The sequence below is a fragment of the Cryptotermes secundus genome, unplaced genomic scaffold, assembly GCF_002891405.2.
Source record: "Cryptotermes secundus unplaced genomic scaffold, Csec_1.0 scaffold19, whole genome shotgun sequence".
NCBI lineage: Eukaryota > Metazoa > Arthropoda > Insecta > Blattodea > Kalotermitidae > Cryptotermes > Cryptotermes secundus.
Window position 1 is genome coordinate 1,920,522 of NW_019729897.1, and position 18,143 is coordinate 1,938,664.

General features: G+C 38.1%; 2 protein-coding genes across 6 annotated transcripts in view; both read left to right on the forward strand.

Moving 5' to 3' along the window:
* Nucleotides 1–18,143, forward strand: part of LOC111865688 (succinate--CoA ligase [ADP/GDP-forming] subunit alpha, mitochondrial) — a 26,713-nt gene continuing 8,570 nt past the window's right edge. Inside the window, exons 1-4 of one of the 4 annotated variants that reach the window (XM_033751932.1) lie at nt 1–98; nt 560–780; nt 2,060–2,187; nt 14,956–15,049. In XM_033751932.1, the coding sequence (XP_033607823.1) occupies nt 62–98; nt 560–780; nt 2,060–2,187; nt 14,956–15,049 (480 nt within the window). In that variant the 5' untranslated portion in view covers nt 1–61. Of the gene's footprint in view, nt 99–559; nt 781–2,059; nt 2,188–12,377; nt 12,434–12,530; nt 12,543–13,064; nt 13,751–14,197; nt 14,419–14,827; nt 15,050–18,143 lie in introns of those variants that run through there. The other 3 variants (XM_033751933.1, XM_023853904.2, XM_023853903.2) reach the window with 3 other exon arrangements.
* LOC111865711 (succinate--CoA ligase [ADP/GDP-forming] subunit alpha, mitochondrial) lies at nt 4,046–8,515 on the forward strand. 2 transcript variants are annotated; one of them, XM_033751934.1, is made up of 5 exons: nt 4,046–4,129; nt 5,009–5,113; nt 6,491–6,670; nt 7,595–7,729; nt 8,049–8,515. In XM_033751934.1, exons 2-5 carry the CDS (start codon nt 5,024–5,026, stop codon nt 8,127–8,129), a joined length of 486 nt encoding a protein of 161 aa, XP_033607825.1. In that variant the 5' UTR covers nt 4,046–4,129; nt 5,009–5,023; the 3' UTR covers nt 8,130–8,515. The 2 variants fall into 2 exon arrangements, with proteins under 2 accessions (XP_033607825.1, XP_033607826.1); XM_033751935.1 differs by having other exon boundaries at nt 4,090–4,166.

Sequence of the window (18,143 nt, forward strand, 5' to 3'; positions counted from 1 at the left end):
ATGTTGTCGAAAACATAAAAAAAAAATTGACGAGTGAATTTCAGGTTGACCCTTGAACGTAATGGCGGCGAGTATAAGGTTGTTTTACAGATTGGCAGGTAAATGTTAACACGACGACTTGTTTTGCTCAGTAACTTTCGTTGAATTTGAGTAGCTTGTGTATATTTCTGTATAGGGCGACGCACTGAATAGGTGGTATTACTATATATGAAGGTTCTGTCTTGTAACTTGTTTTTGATGACTTTTGCAGAAGAATACAGGGTTTAGTCCTTCATATGCGGCTTTACTGTATTTTTTTAAGTCACGAGCTTTATGTGCGATTATATTATATTTGTTTTATTCTGTGCGATGTTAGAATTATGTGTTTGCGGGTTCTTTTTTCCTGTTTGAATGGCCGGGCAGTACGGAACCAACCTTTGATAAAGAAGTAAAGTTCAAGAATCACTACGCCACACCTTTTTTTTGTAAACGTCACGTTCAGTTGTTGACGTATATTGTTAAGATTGAACGCCATTTTGAATTTTGTTACAAAGTTTAATTTTGGTTGTATCATTTTCAGGGCCAAAATTGAACAATGTTCGTACAAATTACACAGCCACTCGTTCTAACCTGAAACTTAACACCGCTACTAAAGTAATATGCCAGGGTTTCACTGGCAAACAGGGAACATTTCATAGTAAGCAGGCTATTGAATATGGAACCAAAGTTGTAGGAGGTGTGTCTCCAGGGAAGGGTGGAAAAACCCACCTCAACTTACCAGTTTTTAATTCAGTGAAAGAGGTAAGTATGTCAAGTAATTCTGCCTTGTGTCATGTATTTACCATATTACATGGTAAATAATTTTGGACCCTTGAACCTGTTTTCTGAGATGAGACAACATGTACTTGTAGTTTGATGACTAGCTAACAGCGTTTTTGAGAAACTTGCTGGGTGTAAGGGTGTAAGAAACTTTTGTACTTATCTGTCAAACCACATAGTGTCACATTCCAGAAGATAATAAAATTTATAAATAATACACCTCAATATCCATTAAGTATTAGATATAATAATAATTATATAGAAGAGTCAGTACACACAAAATTCCTTGGCTCACAAATTGATAACCACTTAAACTGGAAATACCATATCGATCAGTTGGTTCCAAAGTTAAGTGTGGCATGTTATGCAGTAAGAGCTTTGTTACATGTCACCAACATTGATACACTGAAATCAGTTTATTTTCACTCGATAATGAAGTGTGGCATAATATTTTGGGGTAACTCATCTAACAGCAAAAAGGTATTTACATTACAAAAGAAAATTGTTAAAATTATGGTGGGCATAAAACCTCAAAATTCTTGAAGAGAGCTATTTGAGAGATTAAAGATCTTTCCTCTTCCATGTGAATATATATTTTCATTATTAAGCTTCATTATAAATAACTAAGAACGTTTTCAGACCAATCCGGATGTACACAGTGTTAACACAAGAAACAAGTGCCATCCCCATAGACCGGTTGCTAACCTGACATGTTTTCAGAAAGGCACATATTATTCTGGCATTAAAATATTCAGCAATCTACCATCTAGTCTCAAAAGTCTAATGAATGAAAAGGCGCAATTTAAATTAGTACTGAAACGATGCTTAAATACAGACTCATTCTACTCTGTTGATGAATTCCTACTGTCTAAACATGACTCGTCCTTTTAAAAGGTTATGTACATAACATAAGTTGACAGTATTGACTTATATATGTGGACGTATTTATTTCTTTTGTTTGTGTGTGTATCAGTTGTACTGTATTTATGCCTTTTGTATTTGTATGACTTGTTCCGCATCCTACAGTCTTTCTGACTTACTTTGGATCTACGGAATGTAATGTACATATGTGTGTAATATTTGAAGTCACCACTGTGGAAACCACAAATCTCACATATATGAATTTAATAGGGAATAGCATAAATATTCAATTTTGTACATGAAAACATTAATCTTCTTTGGGACCATAAAAATGTTTTGTTTTTATCTAGAAGTATACATAGATTTTTCTTTCATTTGATTCTGAGTTTCATGTGTCTAGGCAAAAGATGCAACAGGAGCAGATGCCACTGTTATTTATGTTCCACCTCCTGGTGCAGCAAAAGCTATTATTGAAGCTATTGAGGCTGAAATGCCACTCATAGTATGTATCACAGAAGGAGTTCCACANAATATCTCTTTACAACCACATCATTAGTGAGATATGGTAACAAGAAGCATGTGGTATCATAGATGTAAATAGAGTTTTATTAGCTATGAGAGGAACGACACCTGGCCAGTTTCTGCTTACAGAAGATGTTGAATGGTCCACTATTAGTCACTGCATAACTGAACCCTGGTGTGGTAAAAATTCCTGGTCCAGTGAAAGACATCAGACACATTGTATATTGTTCTGGCTGCTTTGCTGGGAAGTTCATCATGCATGTTCATTGGATTCCTAGTCACCACAACATGGTGCATCCGCATGATGAAAATGGAGGAGATACCCTCCAGATATGAAGGGTTGTTCTGAATATACTGAACAAGGCAGAAGCAGCTGACAAGGGGTGGTCAGGTGATCCTCCAGCAACTCACCATATGAAATGTTATGCAAGGCCTTGGATTTGGTTGAATATGGCTCAGCCTAGGGACCATGGTGAGCTGTTTTGACCACAACAATGAACTTTCAGATTCCATAGAATGCCAATGATCTGTTGATTGCTTATGTGATTATTAACTTTTCAAGAACTCTACTGCATTGTGTCAGTGAGTGAGGGGGAATGATAGTGTGATGTAGCTATTCAGCATAATTAGTTCCAGCAGTAATGAAATATTTTCTGTTGTCTGCCTCCATATTCTTTGACAAACTAAATCGCTATTTATCATTCTGTCCCCTCTAATGTACTCCGTATGCTGACACGTCTTCAGTAATGACAGGTTTTGAACTTGGACAGAGACTTCCAGTGAAACGCGTACCACTGAGCTGTTGGTGCCTGAACCAATGAAGGTCAAATTTGCACTCTTCTCTTGTTGTGGGCTATTTTATGACAGTTTATAGATTGTATAGTGTCAAATGGTAGGATGGTAGATAATGGAGAACTGGAGAGGATTTTGGAATGCAACACTCATGGTATAATTGAGACACTGTTGGTCACCCTTGGTCAGGGTAGCTGGTGCTTCAGGCTTCAGATTCAAAATAAGCACCTCCTGAAAATCATTCTCCAGTGTATCCACTGCACTAACCTTCCTTAATTGTATTGTTCCCCCACAGTATTAAGATGATGAACCCAAGGAGGATGAGATGGCATGGTACGTAGCATACATAGAGATGAGGAAGACTTGCAAAGTTTTGGTCAAAAGATCTTAAACAAAGAATGCTTGGGAAATCTAAACACAGTATGGTGATATTATTAAAATTGAACTTCAAGAAATAAGAATGTGAAAAAGGAGACTGCATTGTATTGCCTCAGGATAGGGTCTATAATGCTGGGCTTTTGTGAACACAGTAATGAACATTTGGTTTGATAAATGTGGGTGGTTTCTTCACCTTACTGCTTGACAAATGTAAATGTGAGACTGCCTTATATTGCCTCAGGATAAGGTCCTACAGTGGTGGGCTTTTGTGAGCACAGTAACAGTCTGGTTTCATAAATATGGGTGATTTCTTGAACAGCTGAGCAACTATCAGCTCTTCAGAAATGACCCTACAATGTGCAGTTTTGACGTATCATTTCAATTTATGTAGTGCATGTAGTATGCTCCCAGTTACAAATATAGTAGAGGAGGAAGCCAGTTATGAACCTAACACAGTTTACATCAAGGAAGTGGATACTTTACCAATCTACCAGTCTGGTCAATTGATAAATCATACTAGCTTCCAGCTTCTGAACTGAAGACAATGGCTTGTCATCACTGATTTAGGTTTCATTGGGATGGCATCAGGCACATTCTTAATTGACAGAAATGGCTTCTGTTCACACTTGGCATTCTTCCCAATTGGTACTGTATGCATTCCACATTCCAGAGCCACAGAGCCAAGTGCTTGATTGTGTGCAAGAGTTCATGTGAGTCAGCCACCGTAACGTGTAACAAACGGAGAGCTGTATTATGATACTTAAAACACGTGAGACTGGTAACTTGCAGGAACATGTTTCTATAATTAATAAAAAGTAATTCACAACTAATTAAGTAAAAAATTACATCAAGAAATTTAATTGTGTAGTTGTTTATTAGTTGTCATAAATAAATCAAGAATAAAAATAAAAGAATATTTTTGTGGCATATTTTGCAGCAATCAGTATCTAGATTGTAATGTTGGAACAGAATGTTGAATGTACAAAATCAAACATAAGATTGCTTGGTTTATAGTTTGTGGAACTACCTCTATTATTCGTTCCTGGTTAAACATTCCACACGGTCTGAATTATAAATTACTTAAAAGTAACATACATTGTAGTGGAATGTTTTCTGTGCCAGGTGACTCAGAAAACTGCTGAATACAGTGTGCAACCATGAAAGTGAACAAAGCTGTGACCCACCCTTACACCATTTGAACTCACTGTAAACTACTCTCTTCATTATCCCTAATTTCATGAAACATTTCTTGTCATTTCTGTAGAGTTTGCGTTAAATGTTACATCAATTAAGCTTTCATGACACAATATTTTGTATGCTTACAAGTAAAAACAAAAGTAAAACTATCTCTGTAACAGGCCATGGGAGCCCATAGGGTTGTGAGACATCAAGCTCCTGCATTCTCTCTAGACACTTGGCTCACAGATGGCGGTACCATGTGACAGCCACCCTTTACTCCCCAGGAGGATTCCTGGTATCATTTCTGTCAGAAGCTTAGTGGACCCCAGGGCCATAGTGTTGCAGGAAGGATTAGGTCAATTGAAAAATATGTTGACCTCATCATGAATCTAAACTGCTGCCTTCAGGCTTCTAGCACAGTGCCTCAACCAACTATGCTACTGTGTGTATCATATCTAACTCAGTTTCCTGTTTCCAGTGTAAGATTGGAATTATGCCTGGCCACATTCATCAGCGTGGGGTTGTAGGTGTTGTGTCACGATCAGGAACACTAACATATGAGGCTGTGCACCAAACTACACAGGTGGGAGCCATTTACAGTACTTTCAGTCTTGTGCATATGAAGTGTGTATGGTTTCTAGTAGCAGTTGTTCAGGGAATAACGAGGGATATTCACCTGGACGGAAGGTGGTTGAGTATTTGGCTTACTGTATCACTGCTCAAAATGCAGTTGTGAGTACTTGAATGGACAGCAAGTCTCATGGCATGTTACTTTCACAATTTTCCAACCATCAGGTGTTTGATTGTGTAAAGCCAAAATCATGATAATAAAATGTTCCATTAAGTGTTCAGTTTTGTATTAAAAGAAAGAATGCTCAAGTGAAAATTCCTACACAGTTGTGCTTGCATTGTATAAAATTTCATTAGCGCAAATAACACATTCTTTTCTAAAGTAGGTGACAGTAGCGGTTCTTATAGCAAAAACTTGGTGAAAAAATTTCCCTATCAAAATTCTTCAGAATAATTTCTTTTCAGTTATACCATGGCTTAAAACATTTAATTGATAGTAGTAAAATGCCTCATTCTGACTGCTGTTGCAGAACTTTTGCATCGAGACTCAACGATTCTGTGTCAGAAAATATTGTTACCTTCTGGATTCTGAAACAAGCTTTTTTCATAAACGTGTTGATTTATTTTATGTTAGTCCTCCAACTGAAATCTTACCGTTTTTCCACCTCATAGTGTGGTAACTTGTGATCAAATCTGCATCAGTTTTAAAATTGATGATATATCAAGTTGAAGAGTTGGAGGGGGGGCAGCCCTATTCTTCCAAATTTTTCTCAGTAACATACTGTAGAATACATTAGGCTAGAAAGTTATAAGTAACTCACTTAAACTAATTCCACCATGTATATATAGATGTAATTTAAGGAAAATGAATAGTGTTAACCAAATCTGTTGTTGGCTTATAGAAGGCATTTTTTACAGAAGTATAAAATATAATGCAGTAAGCCTCTGAAATATATTTATTGAGAATAATAGTAGTGTATCATACACACAAGGTAAAAGGGAAAGCTATCCTGTAACAGGCTGTGAAGGCCTATATGGTTGTGAGACGTCGATACTCCCACATTTTCTAGACATTCGGGTCAGAGATGTCAGTGATATTAGCCTTGCGGTCTGGTGGCCCTTTACTGACCTGGAATGTCCCTGGTACTCATTTCTGTTGGGGGTTGAGTCAATCCCAGTGCCATAGTGCGGCTGTGAGGATTATGTAAATAGAAAATCAGTGACCTCGTCAGGAATATAGCCCATAGCATAGTATGTCAACCAACTACGTTGCCATGTGCCCCCAAATACATGCAAGTAATATCTGAAATATTTGTTTGAACTGTTAACTTTAATGGCAGCAGGACATCATTGTAAGGATAGAGCTGGATCTTCTTATGTATGCTTTCAGGTAGGACTAGGCCAGACAATGTGTTTTGGAATTGGTGGTGATCCTTTTAATGGAACTGATTTTATTGACTGCTTAGAAGTATTCCTCAATGATCCAGAAACCAGAGGTATTATCTTGATTGGAGAGATTGGAGGACTAGCTGAAGAGAAGGCTTCTGAATACTTGCTACAGCACAACACGGTTAGTGAACCTGCTCAATTTTGATTTGGTCCTCGAGTCATCATTCCATGCTTTAACTCTCTAGACTTGATATTTGAGGTTCTTGAGGAAATAGGTGTGAAGACTATTCCACCGCATAGTCTGGTGAAGTTCAACATATCAGAGAAATGTACTTCCTCCTCTGAAAATGATGGCACAATCCTACAAAATGTAAGTATATTTCTACCCGAGTACATGGTGTCACATCCCAGAAAAGAGCAGCATTTTTCAACTATACACTTGTCACTCCAATCTATGAAGTTACACTGTGGTCCAGTGTCCAGCCAAATATGGGGTTAAAAGAAAGAAAGTGGTCTGCCTGGTTTCTCATGTTCAAGTTGGATGTCAGGCTGAGGTTTTCCTATGTTAAATGGATAAATCCACTGTTCCCCAGATAACCTTTAAACTGATACTTCATTGAGTAAGGATTATACAAAGCATTAAATTTCAAATGTCTGACCTGCACGTTTAGAGTGAAATGAAATAAAGCATAGGTAAACTGCCAGGACATGATTTTGAGGATATAAGTAATGGAAAGGAGAAAATGTTTGCTTCTTGTACATAGAGAATAGAGAATTATTGCAAGTAAATTAACTGATGAACAGTAAGTAATGGAAAACTGAGAAATCTGCTGGCTTTGTATAGAAAACAGAACTACTTGAAACTGATGAACAAGAAATACTGGCACAAATTTATCAAGAATGAATGTAGTGTCCATATACCCTGCCATTATTCATAACTGGAATCTGAAAATATTATAAATTCTTTGTTGGTAGTCCTGGATTTTATATATTACTAAAATTATTAAATTACCACAAATATATTAAATACAGAAATCCAAAATCAATCAATTTATATATGAAAAATGTAGCTTAATTAAGATATTTGAATCTTTTTGCTTCTCAGGGAGACAAAGCCAAACCAGTAGTGTCATTCATTGCTGGATTGACTGCACCTCCAGGCCGAAGAATGGGTCATGCTGGAGCTATTATTTCAGGTGGAAAAGGCGGTGCACAAGACAAGATTAATGCCTTAGAAAAGGTTTGTTACTTATATACAAGACTACTGAATAATATAATGAGTAAACACGTGAGGAGGACAGAACATATTACATGCACAGGAAAAATAAAAATTGTATTTATTTTGTTTGTAAAGGCTTATGGGAATATGATGTACAGACCATTTGGGAGAATTATGTTAGATTAGTCTGGATCTCAAAGTTTTTGAATGCGTAAATTGTATAGACTTGTGTGGCTAACTTAATGGAGAAATTGTTATAGACCAAATAACAGTGGCATGTTCAGGGAAACCCAGTGTCATGGAGTGAGTGAGTTAAAGAGCGCTGATTTTTTCTTTTCAGGCTGGAGTAATTGTCACCAAAAGTCCAGCACAAATGGGTGCAGAACTTTTGAAAGAGATGAGACGACTAGGACTGGCCTAACTGCATGGTGGCTGTATTAATATTATGTTAATTGGTAGATATTTGTATACATAAATTCAATGTTTTTTACTGGATTGTCAGTGCTTCATGAGAGTATATACATTTTCCCAACTCAGTCAACAGAAGTAAAAATCATTTGATATTTCCTGCCAAAGATGAAGTTGTTACAGAAAGATATATGTTTTATATGTGATTAAAAGTATTCTGTTTTCTCCTTTACTTTAATGATGATATATTCACTTAAGATAACCAACTCTGAAAATGTATTAATGCTAGGAGAAAGTGTATTAAATTATGTTATTCACATTAAACATAAGAATCTTTTAACATCATGTATTAATGCAAGGAGAAAGTGTATTAAATTATATTATCCACATTGAACATAAGAATCTTTTAACTGTCATCCTTTCTAGTATTAGGCCTGTCGAGACCTGTTACAGATATTACAAAACAAATCTTTGTATCATGTAAGATTTGAGGTTTTCATGGTGCTGACTGTGAAGAATACCGTCCTCTGGGATGTGGTGCCATGTAGAACTTGTGTAAACTGACATTTCAGAGGAAAATATCACCTCCATCTTCAGGGTAGAAAAATCCGCAAGCAAGGAACCAGCATGAGCAGGTGGCTCTGAAACATCGATGTACACAAGATCTACATGGTGCAACATCCTAGAAGACGGTATTCTTGAAAACTGTATTGTTTTCAGATGCCCCCAACGTCTTTTCCCCTCTAGTTTATTTCTGAGATCTTTCTTGGATGCTGTCAGACCTCAACCCATCAAAATGTTCTGTCCATTCATTTCATTTCTTTTACAGTCTGAAAGGGTGTATCCTACAACCTCCATGAAATACAATTTCTGCTGATGATTTAAGTTTGTGAAACTGAGTTCTCTCATTCCATAATAAGGTCACAGCAGTGGGGTGCCATGCATGGAAGGAAGGGAAGCATTCCTTCCGTAGTTAAGAAACGAAAAGAAAAGAAGTCATATATAAATAATTCAGTTTGAATAATAAGGATTTGAATACTGTCATTTAGCATGTGTTCCTGCTCAAGGCCACATGCCTCCTCCTCCCTTACCCTGCTTGGTGGGACGGACCATGTTTCCTTCGTTAAACTGTAAGAATTCGTCCCATCCGAAGTGGGCAATGGAAGCAAATTTCGGTTTGCTGGCTAGATCAGCTAACGAATATGTTCTTTCGATGGTTATGTGAAAATTAACTATTTATGTGTGATTTCAGTCTTGTTGGGTGTTATAGGTAACACTGAGTTTTATTAAAATATTGTAAGTGCATATTTATATGGCGTAAGATTGTATTTGTGATCGTTTTTTAACGCATCAGAAAGAAGCTCTCAGCGTTTAAGGGAAGCAAGTCTGATATTGCAGTAAGAGGGGCAGGGTCATGATTAGACTACACGCACAGGCCACAGCTAAAATGAATGCTGGCAGACAACGTGACTGCGACTGTGCAATCGAAAGCCTTTTAAAACAGGAGTTTAATAGCAGGGACTTTTCTGAAAATAAAATAATTATAGAAAGAGGACGAACAACATGAGAGTTGCCAGAAATTAAACCACAAACCAAATTATGTGTGAGGAAATTTAATTTGGAACAGTATTCTAAAACAGAATGGCTATCCAGTTGCTGTAATATAGGAAAATTGTTTTGTTGGCCATGCCTATTGTTTTCCAATGAAAAAAATATATGGAACAAGACTGGGTTTGGTGATATCAACAGTCTTCATAAAGCATTGAAACGACATACAGTCCCATCTAGACATCTACACATCCAATGATACAACGCACGCAGGCACAGGAGTAGAACACATCATAAGACACAATATACACAACATTAGAACATAAGAACGACCCCCATGTGGATGATTAATAATACACACGAATTTTAAAAATATTACGCAGAAACTGCNAGAGACTGTGGACCTGTCGTCTTGACAGATTACTGATGATGATGATGATGATGATGATGATGATGAGATAATCGATTTTAACAAGTTTTAAACACATAAACTTTATTATTATATAAGGACGTATACAAATTTAATATTATTTGTAAATGGACATATAAAGGCAAGCAGTGAAATGGTTAACGGATCAATACACCTGACGATGGCAGCATACTGCCGAAACATGTAGTGTAGAAGTGGTAGATGGGATTGTATGCACTTGAAGACTGTTAATATATACACATTATGAACATGAATCAGTGCAACAGGACACTAATATACAACAAAGAGGTCACTGTTTAAAGTCTGGTATGACTACAGTTCACAGAAACTGCAAGTAGATTTACTGTTACAAAACCAATGAAAACGAACCCAGACAATGCTGCTGCCAGAATATTAAGCTTTTTGAACAGTACTCTTTTCTGGGATATTACATCATTGCTGTCTGGTAGAAGGCTTTCAACATTCACAGGAATGCACGTCCTCCATCTTAGGGCCAAAGAACAAACCAAGCAAGCAGAAACCCTCACAAACCTCACGAACTTTTTGTCTTAAACTGATGGCGATTATCACCATTCAAATACACAGTTTGATATGGCATCATTGCAACTTCCTTTCCCCATATAATATTCATAACGTCATGCATCAATTTATGATACCATTCACAAAGTTCGGGTCCATTTTCCATTGTCTGATATGCTTGCTGAAGAGTCATGATATTGCAACTTGCATGCAAGTTCATGTCAGTGACTTCGAAGAAAATACTGACTGTAGTCATCAGCAAGACTACCAATTTCTTCAGATCACTTACTGAGGTTATAAGTAAATTTGTCAGTGGCTGTGATGCTAGTTTTCTAGATAGCGCGGCTCTGAAATTAATTTTACATTAGAAGATGGCCCAACTTCAGGGAAGGAATACTCATCTCCCACCTCGAGTGTGTGCTTGCTAAAATACTCTCTGTACATTTAATAATATACTGTAGTGTGTACAACCACTGCAATACAATAGGCGAATAAACTGCATTATGCAACCCATTTCTAGGCAGCGGATCAGTAAACAAATTCCCGCAGCAACAGATATGAACACAACAGAGTTACTGTTGGAAACGGTGTTTTCTACTTGGTCCGTGCAAAGTTATTATAAGGAGAGCAATTGGGGTTACCCATGCCTTAGATAACACATTAAAACGTTTCTATATGTAACAAAGTATGGATAAGGGGCCTTCATTAATACTTTTTTTTTAATTTTATGGGCTTTTAATTATTTGTACTTTTTATTTATATAATGCATATGTATCCAGTAACTCAACTGTTTCATCCATATATCATGATGACCACTACACTCTGCTTCTTTACTACAAAATACAACACTTGTAGCCAAAACATGGAAGTGTGTTTATTTTAGTTAAGTCAAATCATGAATTTCCCAAAACTTACACATGATAGTTTCAAACATATAATGAAGTAACTGTACAATAAAGAGACTTCTATGTTAAATATAAGTTCCCAACCGCTGGGAGAACGAATGAAATGTCTACAAAACTGCCAACATCCCAAAACCGTCAGTCAGCTCCGCCGTTTCCTGGGAATATCGAACTACTACAGGCAATTTCTGCTCCACGCATCAGCACACCAGGCACCACTTCACGGCGTCGTCTTCGGACCCAAAGTCAAGAGGTCAAGAGCGTCAAGAGCTCCCACCCCACCACTTGGACACCGGACCTACACAAGGCCTTCGAAAAGTGCAAGGCGAGTTTGTCACGCGCCACTCTACTGCACGCCTCCACATATTCCCGTCACTTGTACTCGTCACAGACGCCTTCACCGGCCTCCACATCCGTCAAGGGTGCCGTGCTGCAGCAACGCTTCAAGAACGCCTGGCAGCCCTTCACATTCTACCCCAAGCAAATCAACCCCGACCTTGAACCGCGCACCAACTACGTGCTCCGGACGCAACGTACGTTTCCCTGCTCGCTTCAACAGCTGAGCAACCAGGGTGATGTGGGAACTGCCCACATTCAAGCAAACGTTATTATGACAAAGCAAGTATCTTTACAAAGACAAAAATCAAGTACCATTGTTTAGCAACGGCGAGTAAACAGCCGCTGCTAGGCAAAGCATACAACAATACAGACAGCGACATATTTTCTATGCTGTCTGACACAATCCATATAAAAGGTAGATATAGCGGTATTAATTAAATAATATTTACGGAACAATTCAACAAGCGGTTCTCTTCACATAACGACACCCTACACGTAAAAAAAAAATAGACGCGTGAGTTTCAGGTTGACCCTTGAACGTAATGGCGGCGAGTATAAGGTTGTTTTACAGATTGGCAGGTAAATGTTAATACGACTTGTGCTCCATAACTTTCGTTGAATTTGGCTGGCTTGTGTATATTTCTTTATAAGGCGACGCACTGAATAGATTGTATTACTATATATGAAGGTTCTGCTTGTAACTCGTTTTTGATGAATTTTGCAGCAGAATACAGAGTTTTGTTTTCCATGTGCGGCTATATTATATTTGTTTTATTCTGTGTTAGAATTATGTATTTTTGGTTTTCTCTTTCTTTTGTAAAGTCAGTCACATTGCGACTGACGGTCAGTCAGTCAGTAAGTCTTGGTGTCGAGCCCAATCTGGAGCTCATGACCATATACTATTTATTACTATTTGACATTTATGGTCTTGTGTTTTTGGGCGCCCTCTCTGACGAGAGGACGGGTCTGTCTTTTGTATATGCTGCTGGCCCTTGCCAGCGCAGTCTTTCTCGGGTCCGAGTCCCTTGGGACTCATGACCATATTTTACTGTCTAAAATTTGAGACTTCCCTTTTCGTCGCTTTCTACGATTCGCAGGGTCACGGTGGAGGTATTCGAACCCGTCTCCACACGGTTTTTTTGTATAATCCCCTTATCCGTTTGCGGACCGCTTATGGAACACATTTCTCAACATTTTGGTTTTCCCGCTGTCATACCACGAACCCTCTGTTTCGTAGTATGACAGTTTGAGGTTGAGACCTGAATATAATGGCGGCGATTATAAGGTTGTTTTACAGTTTGGCAGCTAAATGTTAACACGACGACTTGTGCTCCATAACTTTCGTTGAATTTGACTGACTTGTGTATATTTCTTTACAGGGCGACGCAGTGAATAGGTGGTATTACTATATATGAAGGTTTTGATTTGTAACTTGTTTTTGATTACTTTTGCAGCAGAATACAGGGTTTTGATCTTCATGTGCGGCTCTATATTTTATTTAAGTCACGACGTTTATGTGCGATTATATTATATTTGTTTTATTCTGTCGGTGTTGGAATTGTGTTTGCTTTTTTCTTCTTCTTCTTTTTTCTTATAACCCTCTTATAGGAGCCTTTTGCCACCCCTTATGAAACACATTTCTTAATGGTTTGATTCTCCCGTTGCCATACAATGAACCCTCTGTTGTCCTTTCATCTCTGAGGAAATGCAATTGTTCCTCAAGGTATTCCTAGGCAACGGCCCAGTGTTATTGTGTTTCCATGGATTTCCCGCACATGACGGAACAATGTATGACGTAGAAACTAGAACATACAGTATGTCAAAAGTTTAATTTAGTTTCAGGTTGACGCTTTAACATAATGGCGGCGAGCATAAGGTTGTTTTACAGATTGGCAGGTAAATGTTAACACAACGTCCTGTTGTGCTCCCCTTGAATTTGACTGTCTTGTGAATATTTCTGTATAAGGAGACACACTGAATAGATTACATTACTATATATCAAGGTTCTGCTTGTAACTTCTTTTTGATGACTTTTGCAGCAGAATACAGGGTTTTGTTCTTTGTGTGCTGCTTTACTGTATTTTATTTAAGTCATGAGTATTATGTGCTATTATATTATATTTGTTTTATTCTGTCAGCGTTAGAATTATGTATTTGCAGGTTCTTCTTTTCTGTTTGAATGGCCAGGCAGTTTGGAACCACCCTGTGATAAAAAAGTAAAGTTAAAAAACACTACACGCTTTTTTTTTGTATACCTAGACGTCACATTCAGTTTTTGACACGTTACATTGAACGCAATTTTGAACTTTGTCACAAAGTTTATTTTGGTTGTATCATTTTCAGGGCCAAGACTGAACAGTGTTCGTACAAATTACACAGCCACTCGTGCTAACCTTAAAATTTCCAACGCTACTAAAGTAATATGTCAGGGGTTCACTGGCAAACAGGGAACACTTCATAGTAAGCAGGCTATTGACTATGGAACAAAAGTTGTAGGAGGTGTCTCTCCAGGGAAGGGTGGAAAAACCCACCTCAACTTACCAGTTTTTAATTCAGTGAAAGAGGTAAGTATGTCAAGTAATTCTGCCTTGTGTTGTGTATTTACCATCTTACATGGTAACTACTTTTGGACCCTTGAACCTGTTTTCTGAGATGAGACACCATGTACTTGTAGTTTGATGACTAGGTAACAGCGTTTTGGACAAACTTGCTGCAGCCATCTTCAGGGTGTAAGAAACTTTTCTGCTTATCTGTCAAACCACATAGTGTCACATTCCAGAAGATAGTAGTCTTTGAAGTCACTGCTGTGGGAACCACAAATCTCACATATATGAATTTAATAGGGAATAGCATAAATATTCAATTTTGTACATGAAAACATTAATCTTCTTTGGGACCATAAAAATGTTTTGTTTTTATCTAGAAGTATACATAGATTTTTCTTTCATTTGATTCTGAGTTTCATGTGTCTAGGCAAAAGATTCAACAGGAGCAGATGCCACTGTTATTTATGTTCCACCTCCTCATGCAGCAAAAGCTATGATTGAAGCTATTGAGGCTGAAATGCCACTCATAGTATGTATCACAGAAGGAGTTCCACAACATGATATGGCAAAGGTGAAGCAGCTTCTGATGAAACAGTCCAAATCTCGCCTTGTTGGGCCCAATTGTCCAGGTGTCATTGCACCAGAACAGGTAATAGGATCTTGTTTGTAGGTCAGACCTGTACACTCTCTGCTTTATCATATTCCATGTAACATTCATCTTATGAAACACTTGAGGACTGAGTTGCTTTCCTGTCATTCTCCCATACATTTGTATCAGAATAATGGAGGAGTACTATACATACAGAATGAGTGCTGGTGACATACATTAAATATTAGCATCATATTCTTCACATACAGGCAAGCAAAAACAGTCGTATAAATATCTCTTTACAACCACATCATTAGTGAGATATGGTAACAAGAAGCATGTGGTATCATAGATGTAAATAGAGTTTTATTAGCTATGAGAGGAACGACACCTGGCCAGTTTCTGCTTACAGAAGATGTTGAATGGTCCACTATTAGTCACTGCATAACTGAACCCTGGTGTGGTAAAAATTCCTGGTCCAGTGAAAGACATCAGACACATTGTATATTGTTCTGGCTGCTTTGCTGGGAAGTTCATCATGCATGTTCATTGGATTCCTAGTCACCACAACATGGTGCATCCTCATGATGAAGATGGAGGAGATACCCTCCAGATATGGAGGGTTGTTCTGAATATACTGAACAAGGCAGAAGCAGCTGACAAGGGGTTGTCAGGCGATCCTCCAGCAACTCACCATATGAAATGTTATGCAGGGCCTTGGATTTGGTTGAATATGGCTCAGCCTAGGGACCATGGTGAGCTGTTTTGACCACAACGAACTTTCAGATTCCATAGAATGCCAATGATCTGTTGATTGCTTATGTGATTATTAACTTTTCAAGAACTCTACTGCATTGTGTCAGTGAGTTCGGGGGAATGATAGTGTGATGTAGCTGTTCAGCATAATTAGTTCCAGCAGTAATGAAATATTTTCTGTTGTCTGCCCCTGTAATCTTTGACAAAAATTAAAATACCTATTAATCATTGTCCCCTTTAATGTACTCCATACGATGACACGTCTTCAACGATGACAGGTTTTGAACTTGTATCAAGACCTCCAGTGAAAGGATGGACACCACCTCAATTTTAAGGGTGTGGTCTTGAACCAATTTTATTTCAGCTTCCACTTGCATTACTGTAATCACCTGCAGCTGCTACAGTGTCGTAAACTAGTTCATTTTCACTCCCAGATAGATTTGGTTCATGAGAGTCACTCTTCAAAATGAGTTTCTCTTCAATATAATTTTTTCTCAAAATCTGCACCATTATGACAGAGAGAAATCATTTCCTGTTGAAATACTATATACCACTCATGCCCACTAGTATTAAACCCATACAGCACAGGTCAGTGTCTATGCTCAAAGCATCTCATGGTCTTTCCCCCCTCCACCAACCAGTATAACATAAGTTTCTGCAGAATAGTGCAGAAAATTCACATGCTGCTGTATGCTTGCTGCTCAAAATAAAGGAGCTGAAGCCACAGTGCAAAGTTCGCTTGATGGCGGTTAAAATGTGTGTGGGATTAAGGATGTTTGGCAGACTGAAATGCCTACTTCTGAGATGGTGCCTGAACCAATGAAGGTGAAATCTGTACTATTCTCTTGTTGTGGGCTGTTTTATGACATGTCAGTTTCTACAGTGTATAGTGTCAAATGGTACGATGGTAGATAATGGATAACTGGAAAGGATTTTGGAATGAAACACTCATGGTATAATTGAAGCACTGTTTACGACTTTGCGTGCAGGGACTGGTGAACACCATGAAAACCTTGGTCATGACAGCTGGTGCTTCAGGCTAGATTCTCCAGTGTATCCACTGCACTAACCTTCCTTAGTTGTATTGTTCCCCCACAGTATTAAGATGATGAGCCCAAAGAGGATGAGATGGAATGGTACATAGCATACATAGCAGAGATGAGGAAGACTTGCAAAGTTTTGGTCAAAAGATCTTAAACAAAGACTGCTTGGCAATCTAAACACAGTATGGTGATATTATTAAAATTGAACTTCAAGAAATAAGAATGTGAAAAAGGAGACTGCATTGTATTGCCTCAGGATAAGGTCCTACAGTGGGGGCTTTCGTGAACACAGTAACAGTCTGGTTTCATAAATATGGGTGATTTCTTGAACAGCTGAGCAACTATCAGCTCTTCAGAAATGACCCTACAATGTGCAGTTTTGACGTATCATTTCAATTTATGTAGTGCATGTAGTATGCTCCGAGTTACAAATATAGTAGAGTAAGAAGCCAGTTATGAACCTAACAAAATTTACATCAAGGAAGTGGATACATCACCAATCTAACAGTCTGGTCAATTGATATCTCATACTAGCTTCCAGTTTCTGAACTGAAGACAGTGGCTTGTTGTTGATTTAGGTTTCAATTGGATGGCATCAGGCACATTTTTAATTGACAAAATGACTTCTGTTTGCACTTGGCATTCTCCCGAATTGGAACTGTATGCATTCCACATTCGACGGCCACAGAGCCAAGTGTAACAAACGGAGAGCTGTATTATGATACACATGTGACTGGCAACTTGCAGGAACATGTTTCTATAATTAATAAAAAGTAAAGTCACAACAAAATAAGTAAAAAATTACATCAAGAAATTTAATTGTGTAGTTGTTTATTAGTTGTCATAAATAAATCAAGACTACAAATAAGAGAGATTATTTTTCTGGCTTATTTTTCAGCGATGAGTATCTAGATTGTAGTGTTGAAACTGAATGTTGAATTTACAAAATCAAACATATAGTCGCGTATCGGGCGTATATCGCGACAAATAAATTCACGCCGTATTTTGTATAGCGAATTTTATTTCACATTCGCACTTACAATCACCCAAATTACAGATTTAAGGTTACTGCTATCTGCAGTATCACAATTAGTACACTCCAAATGCCAGAATACACTAACTAGTTGCTGGCTAACTCGGCGGTAGCTCCAGGACTCACTGACTGACTCAGTACAACTGACTGTGAATAGCCTTCGCTGCTCCCTATGTAGCCTCGATCGGACAATACGGCCACGTAATAGGCACCCTTGTTGCTAGCCACGCTGTCCGGAGTTGTTGACGGCTGCCTAGTAACCGCGATATCCCTTGGTGACGTCACCGCGTTGACTTGCGTTGCCTAGCGACCAGGATGCTAG